This window comes from Larus michahellis, chromosome 7 (genome assembly GCF_964199755.1).
Source record: "Larus michahellis chromosome 7, bLarMic1.1, whole genome shotgun sequence".
NCBI classification, from domain to species: Eukaryota; Metazoa; Chordata; class Aves; order Charadriiformes; family Laridae; genus Larus; species Larus michahellis.
Window position 1 is genome coordinate 7,030,649 of NC_133902.1, and position 22,731 is coordinate 7,053,379.

Consider the following 22,731-nt stretch of genomic DNA (forward strand, 5'->3'; position numbering starts at 1 on the left):
TGAGGGACAAATGTCCAGTAGCTTTAGGTGACTACATTTTTGCAAACTTTTCTTAAAGATTTGATTAAAAAAAAAAGAACCGAGAATATCTTAGCAGAATTTTAAGTCGCAATAACCATATTGAAACATGCGGTTTTTTAATTTATCCAGGTAATCTTTACAGACACAGCCATCCACCCTGAAAATGCCATTGCAAATTTACATCATTTATTTTCATGTATTAGAGTTCTGTAGTTTTTAAATTAAGATTTCTGCAAATGATCTTGAGAGAGAATATTGTCGTAGTATACCATCATTTTACAGACATGTGAAAATCATGACTAAAAAAACGATACAAGTTTCAGAGTTGTCACCAAAGGGGGAGAAGGAAGCAAACTATCAAGAATGACGGAAGAATAATGGGAGATGATAAACATGTACTTGAAATCTTTTGATAGGAAGAAAAAGTGATGGAGCGAGATAAGAAGAGGCGCCACGCCGGTTGCATCTCTAAGCAACAGGCAATCAAACAGCCAGATAAGCATCTTCATAAAGTGCAACAGACTCGAGTGCACGGGGCATAACCGAAGAATCACTTCCTGGTTCAGCTTAGGTAGTAAAAATTTATGACCTACTTAAAAAAAATCCTTCAAACCTAAAAACGTATTTTCCAATAAATTTGTTTTCCATAAAGAACCTACGCCATTTAGGGCATGCCCTGGTAATAGCAGGAAATGAGAATACTTACAGTAGTGGCCTATAAACACAAAAAAATGCAGTGTTGTACATGAACAGCATTCAAAATAAACCTTCAGATTCAGAGCTAAGCTTAATGTAATTTTCTGTGCATCTCAAAGGTGGGAAGAGAAGTAAGCAAGCATAAAAAACTCTTTTTTCCCTTTGCTGGGCTCTGTCACAAGAATAGCATGAGATCTCAAAAAACAGCGCCTGGTTTTTTTGCGTCTCCTTTACTCTGTAGCAGAATTCACACCCTATACCATCACACATAATCTGGCATATCTACCCTAAACCTGGACCAATAATTTCTGCACGGGAAAGGATGGGGATCAGGCAATATGAAAACTGCAAAGATACGGTACAGTCCCTGAACCAAAAATCAATTCAAACCCAAACTGTCTGGCAGTGAAGTTAAATAAAATACTGCTATCAGCATGTCCCTAACAAAATCCATGTATTGTTTATAAGAAACTTATGAGGTGTTATAACAAAACTGAGTCACTGCTGTACAGTAAATATATTTTCAGTGTCATAACAATGTATACAATTGACTTTGGCAATTTTAATATGGACACACATGTTAAAGGCATTACCAACAGAGCTTCATCACATTCACATGAGCCGTTTCACATTAAGGCCCCCTCCACACTAGAGGAAAGGTGGTTTAGCATAGAAGGGGTACGGTCCTATGTGGTTCATTGTTTCTATTGTAGGTGGAATAACACAGTTTTAGAATGCGTTATGGTTACAGAATGGTTATATTTCTGAATTGATACACATCCTTGCTATAGGTAATGGCACTGCTCTGTTCATACACAAGAGGGGGAAAAAAGAACCCAATCCCCTGCTAACCCAGCTATCTCTATCAGTATCAGCTGGCACCGCCACGGTGATAGCGAAGCACAGCTATGCCATTAATCACTCTGAATCCCAAGTGTCAGATGCACAGACAGAAGCACTCCTATGATTCAAGCTTGTAACCTTTTATGGGTAACAGGCAGAGATGAACTAGTCCAAAACATCATAACTGATGCATTCATGCTTTCCTTCTTCTGTATCGAAAAATTATTGTCAAAATTACTTTGCCACGTACTAAAAGAAATAAAATTCCCTTTAAGTAACCAGCATCAGATGTTTGTCTAAGCTCAACAAGAATTAATTTAACAAGTTTTAAATATTTGAAAATGGAATTTATAATGACAATCCTCAATATCCAAAGTAAATTTAGTTATTATTGAACTCAGTTATAAACACATCTAAGAAATATCCTGTAATACCCAAATAAATTAATTTGGCAAACAATACAATATCTTGGACTCAGAATTTATATCAATAGCAAACGGAGTCTGGAACAAGAGCTTTTACTTTAACTCTCTTTAAAACAGCCTTCAGAAACCAGTTTCTGTAAGTGTTACAGTCTCTTTTTACAGTTTAACCTCAATCCAATCAGCAGTCTCCAGGGATTTTCAAATCGCTAAAGATTAAAATCCTCTCCGACTTGACTGTTTGACTAATGCTGTGTGTTTAATAATTCTACTTGTGAGAGATTTTATTTGACAAAATCCTGCTGTGTGGACCCTTCAGACGCTATACAGCTGTACTGGAATATAAAGCTCTGCTGTCCTTGTTTCTTTATACAGACTATACCCCACTACTGAGAAAAAAAGAAGAAAACTTTATAGTACATACATTACTGTGTTGATATTAACATAACCACTGTAGTATTAAATTTACACGCTCTTTTAGAGCGGAGTAGTGAAAATGTGCCTATTACACAAACATTAGATAAACTATCCCGTTGTCTTGACTGTTCACAGAAATCAATTACATTTATGATTACATTTCAATGAAAGCTATTTTATAAATGAGATGGAACTGTAATATTCCATGCTTTAGGCACTCATTAATAAAAGCATTTCACTGTTAGCATTTGCAAATATTCTTTTTAGTTTAGGCAGTTTTTAGCATTCTACAGCTCATGTTAAACTTAACGTAAATATTGTGTTCATATCTTACCACAGTGCTGCAGCTTCAGATTTGAGTGGTAAGAAGAAAAAAAAGTCATTATTATGGTAGCTTTCAGTAAGTATTTGTATAAGACAGCACTCACCCTATTGTGCAGCTGAAAATCATGATATCCTTTTTTAAGTATATGGCAATGGTTAGTAAACATGTTACCAGACAAAAAAAGACAAGATTGATGAATGCCATGAATATCAAAGAAAATATGAAATCAAAATGTTTCTACCTGAGGTAGCATCAATCACTGTTGAAACTCCTCTGCGATCTGAAACTGGACGTGATGACCCCGGCATGCTAACAGGTTCTGAACGAACTGGCTGAATCCTAAATAATAAGTTATAGTTACCACCTGTGTCAGAATCATTGCTCATGAGGGCTGTAATTAAATCACAAACCTGAATCACCTGAACCAACTATTTATTTTTAAGTAAATAAAACTGTTGAAAACTTTTGTTTTCCTTTGCTTTGTGGAGCCAAAATCTGGACAATCCACCCAGAGACAGATTGAGACTCTACCCAAAACGAGTACCCCCCAAATGTCTATGTCTCAGACGTGAGCTCTCAGAAAGCCTCAAAGGAAAAAGCTCACCATACCCAAACTGCTTAAAAAGCCTCTATCGCCCTCCTGAACAGCTGCACTTTCTTTGTCAGTTTAGGAGAAAAGACACGTTTGTAATTGTCTATTCCTTTGTAACATATATCTATATTAATTGTTTTTTAAATTCTGCTTTCTTTCTGTATATGTATACATATCTACAATGAAAAAATAATATATTTGACAGTTCTATCCTTATTTGTGGAAGTAACTACATGCAAGGAGAAATCACACATTTCAGAACCATGTATTTTCAGTCCAAGGACAATCTGCCCTGTTTTAATGGGATTAGTCATATTATCCATCTCTTGGTTTACTCATAGGACTTTCAGAGCGTCCAAACAATCCAAGTCCATACCACAGAACTTTGGACTTCAAATCACATGCAGAATCAGAAGCATGGAAACTTGTTAAATCTTGGAAGTTACTGGACAGGACACAGAAACACATGCTGCATAAAGCACTTTTACAAAATCACTAGCTATTAGTAAATATAAACCCATATTTACCTTCGGTCTCTTTCCTTCCCTTCCCTAGGCCCGCCCCCTGCCCCCAGTTCCAAATCAGCTAATGTCCAAAAAGAGATGAATTAAATACATGGAAACAAATTGCAAGAAAGCAAGCAAAGGAAGGGAAAAAAAAACAGGGAGGGGACAAACATTCCAGAAGTTCAGTTACTCGTCCAACACGCTGACTGCTTCACAGCCAGCAGCTAAATCTGTGGCATAAAGCTCCCAACTCATGTCTGAGAACATGAATTTATTAAGCCATCCAGAAACTTTGAAAGCCAAGGAGACTCTGAGCAAGGCCACCAGACTTCGCAGTGTCTCTCACTGTCAGGTACCCAAGAAGGGGCAGCAGAAAGGAATCTAAGCTGCTCGGCCTGGATGAATTTTTATTGTTGTGAGTCACACCCTCTTCTAAGACTTTCATCTGGACAAGCTTGATGAAGACTATTACACATCCTACGCAGATGGCCACATTTAAGCACGAGGCAAGTTACTCACACAACAAATGTGAAACAGCTTGAAAACGGGTTGTATTTTTACCTGAGACTGTTGAGATCAAGATCATCTGTATCGAAGTCCAGAAGAGGCTGCGGGGTATCACTTGGACCATGCGACTGCAGCACTGAAGAACTGGATGAAATGACGGTAGTTTGGCCTGAGGGATGGATTGTTTTGAACTGGAACTGTGGGCCCATCCACAGGCGTCGATGAGGCCCAGTGTGAGTCACTATTTCAACCTGTGGGAAGATGGGGAACTGCTTAGCAAAGAACTGTAATATATCGAATGGTTTCTTCAATACGCTGAACCCCCAGAATCCTGCTGTTCTCAAGCAAAAAGAGTGTTTTGTGCCATCAGCTCAGAGGAACTCTGAACAAGGCAAAACTGCGAATGGCTCTGCGATGCTCTAGCCAAGCCTTGAGAGCCCTTGAACCACCAGCCTGAGGACATGGCACCCCGGTTCTTAAACTGTTCTTAAGACTGACACTCCATCCTGGCTGTCACCTCACCTGACCCTGTTCGCTCCTCCCTTTGCCGTTATGAAATACAGGCTACGACCTGCACGCTAAAAGGCTACTCTCCTGGTGCAACAGACAGGGGAAGAGATCTCCATCTGCATCTACACGGAGCTGCCGGAGGAACGGAGTCTACCTACCCCAGACAACGTCAATCCTGACCAGGTCAAGGGATGCGCTTTTTAAAAGCAAGCTGTTACAGCTTTGTTACTAAAAGTTCACACGTTAAACAGCGCTGCTTCACATGTATACAGTGCGAACTGTATTTCAAATGAAAGCTGGTAATTACTGCTGGCATATGTGAGGATACTGCTGGCAGAGACCATCTTGCTGGAAAGCAACCAGATTTGTAGCAGAGAGCAATGGGAAGTGTGCCGCAAGACGCAGGACAGCCCGGGTGACTCCTTCCGATGCAGATGTAATATAAACATGTATGTGCAACACAGGAGTTTAGAAGGGCAGCTACAACCAAAATTCCAACAATTAAAATAGAAGGGTGATTGCCTGTGATGACCAACCACGTATACGTTAAATAACAGGTGTATATGAGATATGTATCTGCACGTGTATGTGTGGATAGACACACAGACACAGAAGCTTCTCAGTTCCGTGCCTACTTCCAAAAGGCACAGAGAATACAGACGGTGTGTCTAATAAACAATAATTTCAAATACTCAGCTTCTCCTCTAGGTATTGGCTCCCATTGAGAGTCTAAATATGAACTTTTGAACAATAAGTTACCTCAGTAAATGAAGCATCCAAAATATTTTTAAAATGTCCTTTCACGCTGATAACTATAAACCTGATGAGTATCAATTCTGGTAAACGCTTAAATGTGTCAAATATAAGAATGCAAACAACCACAAAAAGTTAAGATGGTAACATTGTTGGAAACGTGTATGATCAGGAAAATTGGTCCTTGTAAGTAACAGGGTAAACAAAGCATAAGCCTCCTGTAAAACAATTTTAAAGATCAAAAAGAGCCTTTATAAATCAGAAAAAAGAAATACAAAATGAAAATATTAAGCTCTGCTGAACTCATACTTTTAAGACGACAAAAACAGACTATTAAATTCCTAACAATTTTTGCTAAAACAATGATCAGCTTCATCGCAAAAATGCGATTTAGTGAGAAAATTAATGAAAATATGATTTTGTATATATATGACATAGACGTGTACTAGTAGCAATTCTGAACTCCTTAAGAAGCAATTTTAAACACTGGATAATGTTGTTCTAAGTTCTCCGCTAACGCAAGACGACAAATGCACAGCCTGTTTAGCGCTATTTCCATCTTTGCATTTATCTTAGCGTAACTCAGATCGACTGTAGACGTTTCTGAGGCAAGTAGCTTTTATGTAGCAGTGTAAATTAGGCCACAGATAAAGTAATCTGTATATTTTAAGCTTGAAACCATCAGTGTCACAGAGCCGAGAGGTAAACAGATGCCTTTGCAATTTTACTGAGGCTACGGCCAGATGTTCCTATTCACTCTCCTGTTGTGTGCAGGACAAACATATTGTATCTACTTCACACTGACAGCACACATTACCCACTGTTCTAATTGAAAAGTTGAAGTGAAGGGCAGTGTTTTTTCACTGCATGCTGTTACTGTTGATAACAACACTTTAATTTTGAAAAACATACTTGCACTTTAGGCTTAATCTAAAGTGGCTTGCTTAGAGAATGCTAGCGTCTTCATGCTCAAAAGAGCTATCATCACTCTATTCACTTAGCAAAAATTAAACATTCCGGAAGCATTCTTTGAATTATCTGTGTTCTGTGACATCACTTGGGATTTATTTTTTTTTTAATAAATATATTTACTCTTCTAGAGGGATAGATGTGATGAAGTTCAAGCAGTTTTAAGTTCTTTTGATATTTTGTATCTTCCAAGAATGAGTAATAAACCAACCCCGGCAATGTAGGTTTAACTTACTCTCTTTTTCTTGAGGTTGCCCACAGTAAACACAACAGTAAAATAAGCTCAACTATCCCAACGGTACCGGACAGGATAGATGTAAAACCACAGGTGAAATCTGGGCCCCAGTGAGCTCAGTGATAAAATTCCTGTTGACTTACACTGATTGAGTAGTTTCACTACCTTCATGCTCTGACAAATTAGTGACAGCATAAGCAAATAAGATACATCAATGTGCAGCCACATCTGAAAACTCAGGCCAGGTAATGGATGCACATGAACAAATTCCCCAGTGAATGCCGCCTCTGGACCGGTACATGTGGAAACCTAACTTCTCCTTTTGGGAAAATGCTGAGTATGATTTATTCACCAGTGGGAGAAGCAAATCACATCCATGAATATTTCATGTTTATGCCATACACCCCAGCAACACATTTAATGCATCACTCCCATAACAACACTGTTCTTAAACCAAAGGAAAGCCACCTAATTTGTCAGGATGAATTCCACGTATCAGGTACCCTGTAATTGCTTTGGTAAATCCAGAGCATTTGTAATTTTTATTTATTTATTTAACTCTAACCTTTTATTTCTAACAGGAACTAATTCTCAGTGTATTATTCATGACCTACATTCTTAAACTGAAGTTATGTTTTGAGCCAAATAGTCGAGTATGTACTGAGTTCTTAAAGAGATGCTTCAGTGACTGAAACAAAACAAGAATGGATAAAGCCATGAAGATTTAACCTCATATAAAAACATTCCACCAGGCAGGGTCATTTTAAAGCACTACAGTATTTGCATCTAGCCATAGCTCAAAGGAATTATCAGTAGGAAGTGCAGTAACTGATAACCAGGAAAAGAAGGAAACAAACCAGCTAATAGACCATTTTTATGTTAAAATGCAGTAAGTATAGCACAGGTCACAACTGAAAAGGCACCATCGCTTTGCCAAGCCAGCTTCCTTTGTCCATGTCTGAAAAGGACCTCTGAAAAGGCAGAGAGGTATCTTTCCGTTGCTTCCTGCTTCATCCTGAACTCCCCAAGGACGTGACTTGTGCCAGTGACGATGGCGGCTTTATATGGCTTTTCATACAGCTTGTATAGTTTGTATAACATGTAAAGACCCCCAAATTCATACCATGTTGAGTCAGAAGTGAAGTCAGTTTTATACACAGCAATGCCCATGGCCTACTGGAAGATTACTTTCCATTTTGAGGCAAGTTGCAAATTTTACTTCTAGCGGATACTATTACTGTTTCACTCCTGAACTGGAACTGCCCCCAAAAGCACACCTGCGAGAGCCACTCTTCGTCCTCTTGCCCGCTGTGGTCAGACGCTAAGCTGTCGTATGACTCATGTCGCGTGATCGGTCCAGGGCTCCCCGGCGGAACCACTGAAAAAAACAGAAAATTGAAAAATCAGATTTACTGTTAAATGCTTTTTAAAAAAAAGCTTTTTCAGTAAGTTATTGGTACAGCAATGCATATATTTTCCTAAATCTGTAATGATATGTTGGCAAACAGAAAGAGCTCAAATATTGACATTAAAAGCGATGAAAATATTTCTGTTCTTTGACTTGAATGCACACATACAGCCACTATGATAACCCAACTGGCTCTTTAAACCTTAGGTACTTAATGAACATACAGAAGAGCTCAAAACAGAGGACAACCATCTGTCTCGAGGAATTTAACACTGAGAAATGCTGCTGTCAATGACGTAAACCTTTTCTACAGCCTTTTCAGAATGTGAACTATTCTAAAGCACGCTGACAAAGCCATCCTGAGGCACTGCTACATGCACTGACTTCAAACCAGAGTACTTCCAAGACTTCATGAACTGAACTATCACCCTCATTTTGACATTAATGTAGTTAATTTAAAGCTGGCTTCACAAACAACTTGGTTTTTAGGATGTGACTTTTTTGCAATTTAATGGGAAGTGCTTCATTATCATCTTAGTGTCACCTTTCATTATAGTAGTAACAATATATTAGTTAAGAATTCGTAACAAAGCAGAGTTTGATGTTTAGTTTGCTACGAACACTAAACACTGAGATTATTTCACCGGACTTTAAAATACCACGAATTCTGCATTCAGGGATCCGAAGCTGGGTAAATTTTTGGTTTGATTCAACATCAGATCTGTCTGTTGTGCTCATCAGCAATCTCTTCTTGACAGCACCAGGAAAACCTTACATTACTGTAACTGCTTCAATACTTAAGTCTCTACTGTTTTCAAAGAACTGGTACAAACAAATAACCTCAATTCACACAGCAAAACTAAGTTAATTTTGTTCCTCTATTCACTACTCTTATTTGTCTTCATATGGACTCACTGCAACAAAAAACTGCAAGTTCTTCAGCTTTGTAGACTGCACGATACGAAAACCCAGTTGTAAAACGATTACCAGATATACATACAACTGTGGGAAAAATCACAATTTAGTGTTCAAATGCTACCACAAAAAAGAGAGAGAATCCTAGACTTGTTGTAAAGATTAATAATTCATGATTCCTGGTGCTTGAGTCATTTAACTCAAAGCTTTCAGTCCAGCTACTTCGTTTTCTACGGCGGCAGCATTACCTTGCTCTAACTGAAACCTCACACTTGAGAAAGCTGGCAGGGTTTAGAGAAAGCAAAGTGCAAGCGAGCACCCCAGACAGTAAGACAGGTGGTATTTTTCATTTTCCTGTACCTGCTTACTGTCAGGGGCCCATTGGAAGCCTGGGTTCAATACCAAGAAACCATACTCACACTTTGAGGGAAGAGCAGACACCACAAAAGCAAATTAAAAGAAGCAAATGCAACAATGGTATTTTTACTTTGGTAAAACAAGAGAGTTTTATGCTATAGTGTTAAGATACTGGACGATCCTAAAATTAGAACAAATATTTTTATATTCACAGAATCTAAAAACAACTACTCAAAGTTTTTAAAATTGATTTTTTAGAACTATATTATTACAGGGTTGACCCTTATGTGTCAAATTTCCATCCACTACAAATTTTTACAGCCATGTTGTAAACCCCTAATAATAGGAGTTTATAATGGCAAAGCAGACACAATTGTAACCATAAATACAGAATGGCGCCTCCATAATATAAACAGCACAGGGTTTTCATAAATCCATACACTATATGAAATAAAGCGATTTTCATCCTGTTTGTATAAGTGGGTATCCAAACCCGGTCTCAGCTATGGAGCCATTTCTAACACCTCTGTATCACAGTGTGTCCTTATTCCGCAACCCGCAATATACCAAATCCAGTTCAGAGCCTAACTTATTACAGAATTATTTAAAGTGCTATATACGTTAGGACGTATCCTTACAAAGTGTCAAGTTTTCCCCTCGAGATACTATGCGTCTGCCATATTCATTGAAATCACTACGATTTGTGCCTGCGCGTGCGTGTACACACACACCTCGGCAACCACAGGCGGTATTTCAGCATTGTGTCTTTTCGAGATAATACCGGAACTCCATTCATCCACTTCATTACAAGCGACAGATCGAATTCAAGGACATACAGACGTCTCTCTCTAGCCCATATCAAACTCGTATTATGAAAATACACCTTTCTGTATTACAAACAGCTGACAATTCACAGTAAATATGTGAATGCAAAACCATAGCGCCCGCACTTCTTCCTTACCGGTCAAGTTTATATTTGAAACCAATGAAATAAACCCATTATTTTGACGCGTTCTGCTGTTGCCCTAATCTTCCCCGTATCTCCTGACTCCCCTACAATAAATCCTCCTGCCTGCAGTAACGCCTGTTTCTGAGGGCACAGCTGATCAACTGCAGGCTTTCCTGTTATTGAACTCTGCTAACAAACTCTTCATGACTCCAGCAGATGGTTTTGCTTTCAAACCAACGGGAACTTTATGGACTGTTCTGAATTTTTTTTGTTCCTTCTATCCCAGGGGCAACTCCTAGAGCTGTCAAGGTTAGGGAAGCTGCTATCCAGTGACTCGCTGCAAAAACGCTACCCTGGGGAGCAGCATCCACGCCGCCGCTTTGTCCCTGTGTTTCTCCCTTCCATTTTACTGGAGATTCAACACGGCTTTACAGTGAGAAAGAAATTCAAATTTAAGAATAGGTTTGGTCCTAACGCTGTATTGCCTTTTCCTGAGGAACCACAGCGTTGCATAGTTCTTGCCATACCACACGTTTCAGCGCAGCTTCGGAGCGCAGCATTAACTCTTTCTACCAAGAAGTGACGACATGCTGAATTCCATGAAAAAGCTCTGCCTTTGAGTTCACCAGCAGGGCAACAGTGATAAAGCCTTCGCTGAGGTCAAACCTCAGTAATTTATTTTGCTATTTAATAAAATAGCATTTATGTACCACACCTATCACAAAAGCAGGCATTTAAAGAGAGTCTGGTTTTGATAGCGGGATCCCGTAACGACGGTCCCAGCCTTAGCCCAGGCCAAGCTAGCTCCACTCCCACCGCCCGGACTGGGAGCACCCACTGGTTTGTGAGACAGGGCCTTCTAAAACAAGTGATCCTGGCTGGAGATTTGCCATCGCTGTTCTGCTTATTACAGATATACCTATGGTCGGTTTTTTTCAAGTTAAAAATGGCCTCGACTTTATAGCAACAAATACATTCTAAAAATTTAAAACCGATTCTTTCTTCATTTCTGGGTCACACACCTCTTTGCACTGGTATCAAGTTCCAAGATGAGATTAATTTAAGCCCAGAGGGACATTTCCAGGAATTTGAGCTCTAAAGTAATCTTTTATCTTCCAGCTTAATTCTTTGAAAATCTGAATTCAAGCTGGAAATTAGGCAGCCTCTTACACATCAGTGAAGCTATTCTTATGCAAGAACACAGAGGGGTTTTTTTATTTCCAAAGAATGTCCCTATAATGCAGGATGGCAAATAATAAAATTCAAATTCTTCAAAAACTTTGCAGCAATTTCTGGAACAAACATATATCAAATATCAGAACGCAACTGAGTTTGTTTAATATAGAAATACAAGCACGCGGAAATTCGTACAATTAACCATGGAGTGAAAAAGTAGAAAGAAAATGAGCGTTAATTAAAAATCGAAGGTGAGAACTGGAACACACAACTTCTGTTTATGCAGTGTAACAGGGCATGATTTCCTAAAGTCCACTTATAAATGCAAAAAACTCCATTCAGTGTCACCTTTTAAAAACTGGAGTGCTACCTATAACAAAAATCAGAGCTTTGCCACAAATATTTGGCAAGGGGCAAAAAACATCTTTGAGCGGCTCAAAAATAATAGTAGCACTTTTACCCTCTGTCCTCCTTTAAGTGAAAAGTGATCTGCACCAACTCTACATCTGGAATATAGTCCTGTCCCTCCATCCTGACTAGCTCTACTGAACCACTCGGCAGTTAACTAAGGAAAAACAGAATCTCGGTGAAAACTCTTGTTGTTCATCTTCCTTCATGACTTGAACACTGTCATCTCATTTTCTACCCTCAAAATCAAAGGTGCAGGTGCTTACCCATAATCTACGGTACATTTTGAAAGTTTACGGACTCCCTTCCTGCATTACAATATTAATCTCGCTACTACATTGAAGAAAGATTATTAAAGGCAAGGGTCTGAAAAGAACCACATTACAAATTTAGTCATTTGTGTGATAATTGTTAGCGCCAGGAAAACTGCACAGAAGTGACTGCGGAGAAAAAAGTTTCAACACAAGCCAAACCAAAAGCTGAAATACAGATGAGCTGATATTCCTCTGGAACCCCAGGACCTGATTCACACAATGATTAAGTATGAAAAAAAACCCCATTGTTTTGAAATTTTGCCATCATAGTGACAAATAAAGAAAACAAACAATTTTTAATAACCTCAAATAATTTGCATAGGCACTCCTGACATGTGAGCAAGACCTAGACAAATACACATGCTTGACGAATACTGGAATTAACAAACAGTGGTTCTGTTCATAGATGGCCTAATTAGACAATAAATACCTAGACCTAAGACAAATCTTTATTCATTCAAAGATTATAAATTGTCATCTCTCAGCAGCATACAAGTGTTGGAACAAAGAAACACTACAGCTCAATTGCAGCGTGCGCACTTATGGTTTTAATTTGTGAACAATAAATCATTAGTTTTACTTAGTTCTGTGTACTTCTTGAACCAAAAGGTTTTAATTTTCTCATTTATATAAATAAGCTTTACACAATTCAATTTAATTGATATGAAATTCCCAATGTGCTCTTCTCCAAGGGATGTATGTTTGTCCAAATTAAGAGCAAACAAAGGCATTTGCAGACTATAAAGGCTATTTGTTCTGTGCTGCCTGCCATACACATGCCTGCAGACACCCAGAAAACTTTCCTGTATTTCAAGTGACTACACAAAATTTATAATTTGAAATAAGATTCTAAAATGTAGTAGAAACAGAAACAATGTATTGTTTACTAATTCATTGACTCTGACGTCTGTCCTGTGTCCACATGCAGTCTCTACGATGCCCATGGCAAACAGGTTTGCAGAATAAAAATTACATATCCCTTACTTCCACACAAATCACACATTAGCATCCGATTTTGATGCTTTTTCTGTGGTTCCTAAGTTATATCTAAAATGATCATAGGTGGTTTAGAGACCTGAGGTAATCACGTGCTTGTCAACAAGCTTCAGGAGTACTTCTCTTGAAATTAAGCTTCACAATTTGAATGATTTACATTACGCTAACTTCTGGAACTACCAGCTCATTAGTCACAGCGTGTTACCTCTGACAAGGAGGATGTGACAGTTCTGGTTTAGGTCTACACGCAGCCACCTCCAATTCAACAGCTTCACCTTTTTTCCCTCTTATAGATGTGATCTCACTTCGTCAGAGGTTGGCCTCGGCATCCCACAGTCCGTGTAGTTCCCAGTCCAACAACTGCTTGGCGAGTTTTACTGCCCGCCTGTTCCCAGACCTTCTCTCGCAGCCCACAGCTCTGCGCCCGCTGGCTCTGCCTCTGCTCAAGCTCGACAGGAACGTGAAGACCAGATTTTAGACAGAATGCTTACAGCCATGTTTAAAATAAACTGTAGTTTGGCGATATGCTCTATGTATTTTTACTTGTGGCTATATGTTGCTGAACAAAGTTCTGGTTTTAATGCGTTTTTCAGCTTGTAAACTTCTGCGGGGCCATGCCATGCAAATTAAAATTTCCTCTTTCACCCCAAATTTCTCCCCACTCATTTTTTCCCCGTTAGGATTTTCTGAGATTCTTGTATGCATAACATCATGAAATTAAGCTAAAAAAACCCCAGTAAACCAGAATTTTAGCTAGCCTAACAGTTACTTCACACCACCGATTGATTTATACATTTATTCGTTCATTACTTGTGTATTGCCCACAATTTATTAGGTGCTTTATAGACCATCCATTCTTTGTATCAGCACTTTAATCTTAAAGGAATAGGTAGGTCTGTAATCAGGATATGAATTCTCCTTAGATTTTCCCCAGCTTTGCTGACTGCTTTGCTTGCTCGTTACTTTACACTGGTTTGATAGCCAACAGCCTGACTGTTTTTTTTGGTTTTTCCCCTAAAAGGAAAAGGCTCCACCGTTACTCCTGGTTTCCCTGCAAGACAGGTAAATGCTCCCTGTGCTTAACTCCGGCTTCCATCTCTAAAGTTCCCATAGGAAACCAGCCAAGTAAAATGAACATTTAAAGCTGGGCAGAGCTACCTGATATTACTCACAGTACGGAGCATCTTAAGGCTGCTCAACACTTGAAATGCTCAGACTGTGAGCAGACTATCGGTTCTGTACCAAAGGATAACATATATATTCTTTCCTGCGTTAAAGAATAATTTCAACTGCATGAACCTATGGTGAAATCCATCTGATGGCCATCTTTAAAGAATTATGGAAGAGGTAACTATTTCTATAATTCACTGACTTCAAAAGTATGTTTGACATTATTGTCGGGAAAATTATGTTAACCATGGATTACTGTTACAATCAAAGTATGTAGTGAGAAGTCAAGAGGCTTAGTAGTAAATTTTCAAAGCGGTGCGTGGGGATTTACCCGTTTGACTCCCATTAACGTCAATAGGAGTCGCGCGGCTAAATCCCTGTACACTGCTTTGAAAACTGACCCCTTCGTGTTGATGGACCCCTCTCTAAGAAGTTCCAGATGACCATGTAAGAATACTAAAGAACTGTTTCAGCATGTGCCCTTATTCATTATTGTTGTTTGTACACATCTGAAAGTATTTTAATTCCTATATGCAGTGCTGTTTCCAGCGTTTAGTTTATAAAATATGGATTAAGATGGGCAAGTACTCAGTAATCTGATGAAGCCAAGTCAAGTGTATGTATGCATCAAAAACTTAACATACATTGGCAGCACCCAATGCACCTTGCAGAGTTAATTTTTTATCCATCTCATCTATATTACTTGTTATTATGGCAGAAGAACGTAGCATGATTTACTCATTTGCTCATATGCACTGATGCAGCACTTTTACGAAATGACATCTGCCCTGTTCCTGTTTACCCCAACCAGTCCTATGCTCAGTCAGAAATTAAATTTGCTTCCCTTTACCACTTAATCCTGTTTCCTGTAGGGAGCAGGAAGTGCAAGTTACAGTTTTAGGGAAACTTAGTTTTCTCTTAAAAAAGACCATGAACTACAATTTCATTAGAAACATCTTTTCTGGAACGGGAAGGTGATCCAGATTAGCTTGCAATCTGTTATGCCTCCAAGTGCAAGAAGCAAACCTGAAAATTCCATTTTCACTGTTTGTGACTAATGCCAGAAAACCTCAAATACATGTAACAATTTTGTAAGAGAAATGCACGCTTGGAATCAGTTTGACTTGAAATTTTTTAACCGTCGTCATAGAATATTTATTTAATTTATCTCTCTATAAAAATATATACATGATTATGATCTGCTGCAGTTTTAAACATAGTAAAAAATTACAAATATGAAATATTTTTTACATTGCCCAAATTCTTCTACAACATATTTTACCCGGATCCCTTACATTTTCATATATATATACACACACTCATATTTTCACGTAATATTTAGCAAGAATACCTGAGTCAAGATAAACACTTAAGAACTAATTCTCTGAAATTCTGAAACTCGTTTTTCTGTATAAAGAAGTCCTCCTGAAAATTTCTAGGAGTTATAAATTATTCCCCAAGGATCTGGATTTTTAAAGGACATTTGCACAGCTCCTTTGAAACTACTGATGTGGAGATCCAGGAAGATCTTTTAAAAAGTATGTTGCATTCTTTTATTACATAGCAATAACAAAGTAAAATTTCTTGAAAATGATACACTAGCTAAAGGCAATTTCAAGTAGAAAGAAAAATAATGGCAAACTGAGAATCTAGAAAATGTTTTAAAAATTTCCCATCTGGATAATAAAGTTAACAATATGTACCCAAATAAGAAGATGAAGTCTCAGCTGCGTGCTGGTTGTACATAAAATACCAAAATAACAACACAACGCAGTTTTCCATCTTTCAGTGTATCGTGCTAACAACTACCACAGGGTCAGCTGCAATACCCTTGCTGAGAACAGAGGGAAAAACCTGGCAGAATCATTGAAATGTAGCACGTCCTGTGACCAGGGACTCTCTCACTCTCCCAAAAGGCTGGGTTTCCACCCGCTCAGTGGAGGTGAAGACGCCCCGTGTAACATCCTGCAGATCGCCTGCAGCTCTGCAAAGCCCGGCTCCTGCACTCCCACTTTTCATGAATGGTCTGTACTTTGCTGCGGTTTTAAGCCCGTAAGACTCAATTGACAGAATTTTGTGGAACAGCCCTCGTCTGTGGTGCACTGGTACAGCTGAAAGGCCAGTAGTTTTGGCAACGTTCACAGGATCAGTACATAAAAATGGCACATTAAAATGTTAACCCACACACCATCGCTTGCTCCAGCTCCCCTCCAGACTTCACGGCAGCTCATATAAACTCAAGTGGGCTTCACCCACTTCAGGGCAAGGTCAGAGAGCTTTGTTTAGATAGCCTTCAGCGCCGGATTATGCTAAACTGGCCACCTTCGCTCTGAAGTGCTACCAGTGCTGCTGCAGAACCAGTAAAGCCCAGCAGAGCCACAGGCCTGGGCAGCTGAGAGAACCAACCGCTGAAACCACTCCAAACTCGCGTCTGACTGCAGCCATGCAGAGATGTCACAGAAACAGAGCAAAAAGGCTTTGAACACCTCGTAACTACACGATAGCGTAATTGTTGTTACAGGACGGGCTCTGGTTTTGATCAGTTTTATTATTTGAAACCGAGCTCCGTTGTGATAGACATTGAACATACACATAGCAAGATACAGCTCTTGCCTCACACGACATGCTTCATACGCACACACTATAGTTCTGTATATTGTGGGGTATGTACCATAACACATATTCTTTCATGTTAGTGAGAAAGAAAGCATGCAGTATTAAATATGCCCACACAAAAGACTGCAAGAAGAAAAATAGAGGTAGAAGGCTGAGAAGTGGTAGAACACTAAATATAATTATCAGTCCCAGTTCATTAGCCTATTACCAGACCACCACCACGCTCTGCTGCGCACAGAAAAAGGCCTACAGACCAGAATGACCAGATTCCTCACTGCGTCCGCTCGGCGTAACTCCTATGGCGCAGCTCGGCTATGGTTACATGCATCGCAGCTTGTTTTTCACACATCTGTCTTCATAGCACATGTTCACAGAGTTATTTAGTACACTCTCCACTCTTACTCTCAGTCCTGCTTTCCGCTGCACAATAGTCACCATCTCTATGTATGGAATTTTTATTTCCATCAATGGAACGTATGAGAGGAATATAAACTAGGCCATAAAGAACCGCAATGTTGCTTAGAGACAAAAGTCTCGCTCAGGGTGCAGAGCTTTCATTAGAGGGAGCAGGAAGTGCAAACATGATGTCAGAGTTACAGAGATTATCTGTATAAATTGTGTCATCATTTAGCCCAAACAAACAGTGAGGAGAGGCTAACCCCCTCCCTTTGAAGACAATGAATAGTTACTAAGTTTGACTTCTAATGAAAGCCATTTTCAGTAAAATGCGAGATATGTACAACAGTTGGTCCAGAAATTAAAATCCGTTGTAACAGCCAAAAGTCAAAGGCAGCTATAAATACAGACCTTCATCTTTCCAAGAATCCCTTAACAAAGTCTATAACTGATTCTGTCTTCAAGCCTAACTCAAGTGCAAATTCTTACTCAGAAATAAGTAACAGCTCTGCGAGTATTACTTGGAGACCAGTACAGGAACAAAGAACGAGAATTACACAGCCCTGGTTTGAAACCCACCATGGTGGAACAGGAATTACACTGCATTTAGAATAAACAATTAATGAGACAGCAGAAGCCTCAGCTACGTGTCCATTTTTCTGAGAGAGAAACAATTTCCAGAAGCGGTCAGAGTGGGATAAAGAAACACTGCATCATTCCTTTTAACACAACAGAAATGGTCTTTGATTATTTAAAAGCCAATTGCAAAGATCTGTCTTCAAAACCTCCTATTGGAGGTTTAATAGCAAAGAGGTGCAAGTACACTTACCAGCAACACTAGAGTAAAGTAGAGACTTTTGTTTTAACAAAATCTATATTTATACGATTACATTTCCTATGGTTGAGGGCAGCTGTAATTAATGGATTTCCCTCCTTCCCCTAATGCAGTCATTTGTCAATTTAAACCCAGAATGTCCAATCAATTTTGATGTATTTAGTAAGCAATTTGTCAAAGAGTACTGCATACCAGTTAATATATTAATTCTTGTCATTGGCCTGCTTCTGACAACTGCAGGTCGTCTCCATAAAATGGTCCTGATGAGCCAAAACTCTTGCCTGGAATGTGAAGGTGCCCTTCCCAGAGGGAGAGGAGAGAAATCCTATCTCATTTTATTCAATACCTTTTTGGGGCTGGTTTTGGTCAGATTTCAAGGTTTTTTTCATAAATGTGTTAATTGTCCACATTTCAGATATCTCAACTACAGTCCATCCTCCAGTGCAATGAAAAAGTAAATTCAAAGAGGAGGGGTAAGGAAGAAAGGAAATAAGACTTATGACATGAGGATGTTAAGACTTTCTGCGTGCAAAGTTACCTATTCTCAAGCAATTTCATTCTGTACCATGCACATGTCTGTATGAATTCAAACACGCAAAAATGGAAGGTACAGAAGTCAGATAAAGGAAACACAGGTTAAGTCAAATATGGAAGATTTTGGGCTGTGGTAATATGGTAATAGAGAGAAAAGTGTTCATTAGAAAAATCCTGATCACAAACAGCTGATTTCGTGCCACGGACACGAAAAGCACATCTTAACAGCATGCCTCAAGAGCTTATACTACAAGAAGCGTGTTAATTCCTGAGTAGTACTGCAAGAATATATAATGACGAATCTTGGCAAATCTCTGAAGAAAGCCAAGTCCTTTACACTGCAAGTTCCTGTGGACACCAGAAACCCTCCTACGTACGCAGTGCCTCGCGCAGCTCTCCTCCTGTTGTCATGTCTGCTATGGCAGTCTGCCTAGAGCAGGTGATGATATTTACGTTATAGGAAAAACACCTATGAAGAATAAAATGCGACTACATTTCCTTCCTCTATTGCCATTAGATTTAAAAATTGCTCAGAACACAGGCAAATAGAGGGAATACTAGTGGCACAAATAAGGTAAAATATTATGTGTTAAACCTGAGAAGGCTAGGAGAGAAACATCTAGCACCTAACACCCAGCACTGAAGACCTGAGGACTGTAATGCAGCCGGGGCTTTGCAGGATGAACTCTGATGAAAACAGAAGTAACTCTGAAATCAGCTCTGTCAGAAGGCGAGGAGATTCTCAGGACTGGCTATTTTTACTCTGACCAACTGCAAAAAGGCTGAAACAGTCAGGAGCAGGATACCGACACTTCCTGCAGGACAGCAGGTTGTGGAATTTAACATGCACATTCACTTTCAAGCCATGAATTTAAGGAAAGGTCCAAATCTCTCGCTGCCCACTGCCTCACCTCTGCGCCAGCCGTGGCCGTGATAAAGCGCTCAGGTAGACACGAGCTGCATACTCTGATCCAGGTTTCTGCAGCAGATGTCACAGATGACCTCAAAGCAATGAAACAGCTGTGCTAATCCACTTACAAATACCCTTGGGATAAAGGTCTTGGACACTTGTTGTACAAAATATTTCTTCAAACAATGGCTCCTTGTTACTTCCTTATTAGCTGTGAATAAACCAAGATCCTTTAAAAATATTAAAAGCGGAACTATGCGTTAAGTAACTAAATGCAGTATTTTTAGAATATTCTCTTTTTATCACAAGAACTCATTGGCCTACTTTATACTTTTCAGAGACTAAGGAAGATTTTGGTCTTGTGTTTTGGCATCAAGCTGCATATTTATGAAACCGCGCACAGTACAGCCCTCCAACCAGACCGCCAGACGTTTCATTGTTCTGCCCGTCTGCTGACAGAGGTACTCTGTGCTAAAAAGCACACTGAGTATTTTTCAATGACCCAGGGGGCAAAGGTCACTTATTATAAATGGATAATGAGACCTAATGCAATGTTCTGAGTGTGGACAAAGAAAGGGTCTATCCATACCCCCTTGTGACTTGGTCATTCAGGCTTTTATTTCCCCTGCACACTTAATGGAGCCAAACAATTGGCAGAAATGCTATACAGAAACTGAGAGAAACTGCTGTATTCTACCTCTGATAGACAGATACAAATAGTGACCCTGAAACGGCGCCAGAACTCCTCTTACCACTAACGTGGCAGACAGATGTAACATTCACCCTAAACCCCTATTTAGCCATTTGCTGGCAATTAAACTTACTGACGGAAGCGATAGCACATCAAACCACAGGCTTCAGCTAATGTCAACCCATTAGATTGCTGCAGGTAAGCAGAGCCAGATAACTCCGGTTTAGCGTGGATGTAACAGGGGGAAAGCTAACAGGTGTCTTGGACTCTTTTGTGTGAATCCTGGTTTGACTCCATTTTTCAGACTCTTCATTGAGTAGCCTCAGATAGCATAAATCCAGAAGACAAATAAAACTTCAAAGAAGATCAGATACACACAAATTTCTCTGTTAATGCCAGGCACTATGTTCTCTAGATTCCTTGTCTTTAGTGTTTACTATTCTATTTTTCTTTCATTCCACAGCCATCTTAATGAATTCCTATTTTGTGAATTAAAACCTGAATTAAAATTCTTCACCGTAATTCAAATAATACAAATTCATTATTTTGTTGGAATTTATCTACCACTCATTCTTCTTCCTTTAAAGTTTCCCATACAAAAACATGTGAAATGCACGGTTTTTGAGCTGTTAAGGAAATACAGAGTGAAATACTACATCCACCCATGATTTCAGTATGTGGGATAAATGTGATCTGTGTATATAAGCATCGACGCTCACAGAAAGGTTTTTGTTGAGACTGTATCTATGCAATACATTGCTTTAATTTCAAAATAAACTAAGATGTAGACAAACTACTTTTACAAAGTGTCCAAAATTCTCCAGACAGCATTCTGCGCTCTTGGACTCACACTGCAACAACTGCACACTACATAGAATATTTTCTATATTTATACACTTGATAGTATGCAGGGGAAACAGCTGAAACCAATACATATGATAAACACATATAGAACTAGAGATGAGAATGTGGGGAGAGTGAGAAGGGGGAAGAAATCCGGCCCAAACTGGCAAGCTATCTAATTAAACATGACTTATTGAAACACTGCAGTTTCTGTGCATCAGCCTGTTTGCCTTTTTTACCTCCTTACCATAGAAGTTATTTAATGTCACCATCAGCAAGTGGTGCGCAAACAATGGATAAAAATACAAATATCAAAATGAATTATCAGCAACATAAGCAGACTATGTGGCAGCAGTTACCTTAAACCACAATATGAAATTAGACCTATGCTCTATAGTTAATAGCATCTATTAAAGGCTTTGATAGAAATTACAAATATATTTGTTCACCTGATTGTACTCAATGCTTCAAAATATTTATAGGAAAATTTAAGTATAGGCTTGCACACCTAATTCTAGACGTACTAATTTGAAAACAGTTGAAAATAGTGATCTGTACTTCTATAGTAAAATATTATACAACCAAAATACATCCTTGCAAGAAACTTTTATCTCAAAGCAGAACACTTATGCACCTGTAAGTGAAAGTAAAATAACACAGGAATCCAGCAAAAACTTCTAACCATAAGGCACATCTAACACAGTGTAGTATTAATTACTTTTTCAAATTCTTTTCTACCTTTTGAGTTTCCTTCCTTTTTCTATGCAGCATGGAAAAAGGAAGACGCTAACCCTGTAGGCTCCCACAACATTTTGAGCTCTCAGCACATGCAACAGATGGACAGGTAGCAGCAACAGATCGAATCTGGCGCCAATGTCGCTTTTACCAGTCACATTCAGACAGACTGCCTTTTGGCCCAGATGGCCACTTTCTGCATTTTAAAATGCCTGTGTCACAGAACATGCTGGCGTTAGCTGCACTGACAAATGTGCAGAGGGTCTAGTTCCCCCATGAGTACCTTTACATATGCCAAGAGGTGTTCCCTTGTGAAACTTTGACTGTTTTATCACTTTGATCTCGACTACACCCTAGATAGAAAAGAGAGACTTGCTACTCACTGTTAGTAATTCTAACAATTCTTCTCTCTTTTGAATTGTCAAAATAAAAAATAATATAAATACTCATTTATCTATAAAAACAACAAAAAATACATGGGTTTTTATATATAGACATATATATAAAATATACATGTGCCATATATGTATAGCTATAGATATATGAATATTTTGGAACATGCAATGCCATGCATACCGGCTCCCTGGGAACGATGTGGCTGGATAAGAGGCAGGACAAGGCAGGTGGGCAGCCGTCCCTGGAAGCAATGCCAAGGCTCCCGAGGGAAGCAGCTGTCTGCGAC

General features: G+C 39.1%; 1 protein-coding gene across 23 annotated transcripts in view; it reads right to left on the minus strand.

The window, feature by feature from the left end:
* Positions 1 to 22,731, minus strand: part of BCAS3 (BCAS3 microtubule associated cell migration factor) — a 363,020-nt gene that overhangs the window by 190,680 nt on the left and 149,609 nt on the right. For 22 of the 23 annotated variants that reach the window (XM_074594820.1, XM_074594824.1, XM_074594804.1 and 19 more), the window contains 3 exons: positions 8,074 to 8,174; positions 4,384 to 4,580; positions 2,966 to 3,063 (listed from right to left, as the gene is read on the minus strand). In XM_074594820.1, the coding sequence (XP_074450921.1) occupies positions 2,966 to 3,063; positions 4,384 to 4,580; positions 8,074 to 8,174 (396 nt within the window). Of the gene's footprint in view, positions 1 to 1,728; positions 1,810 to 2,965; positions 3,064 to 4,383; positions 4,581 to 8,073; positions 8,175 to 22,731 lie in introns of those variants that run through there. The other variant, XM_074594822.1, reaches the window with a different exon arrangement.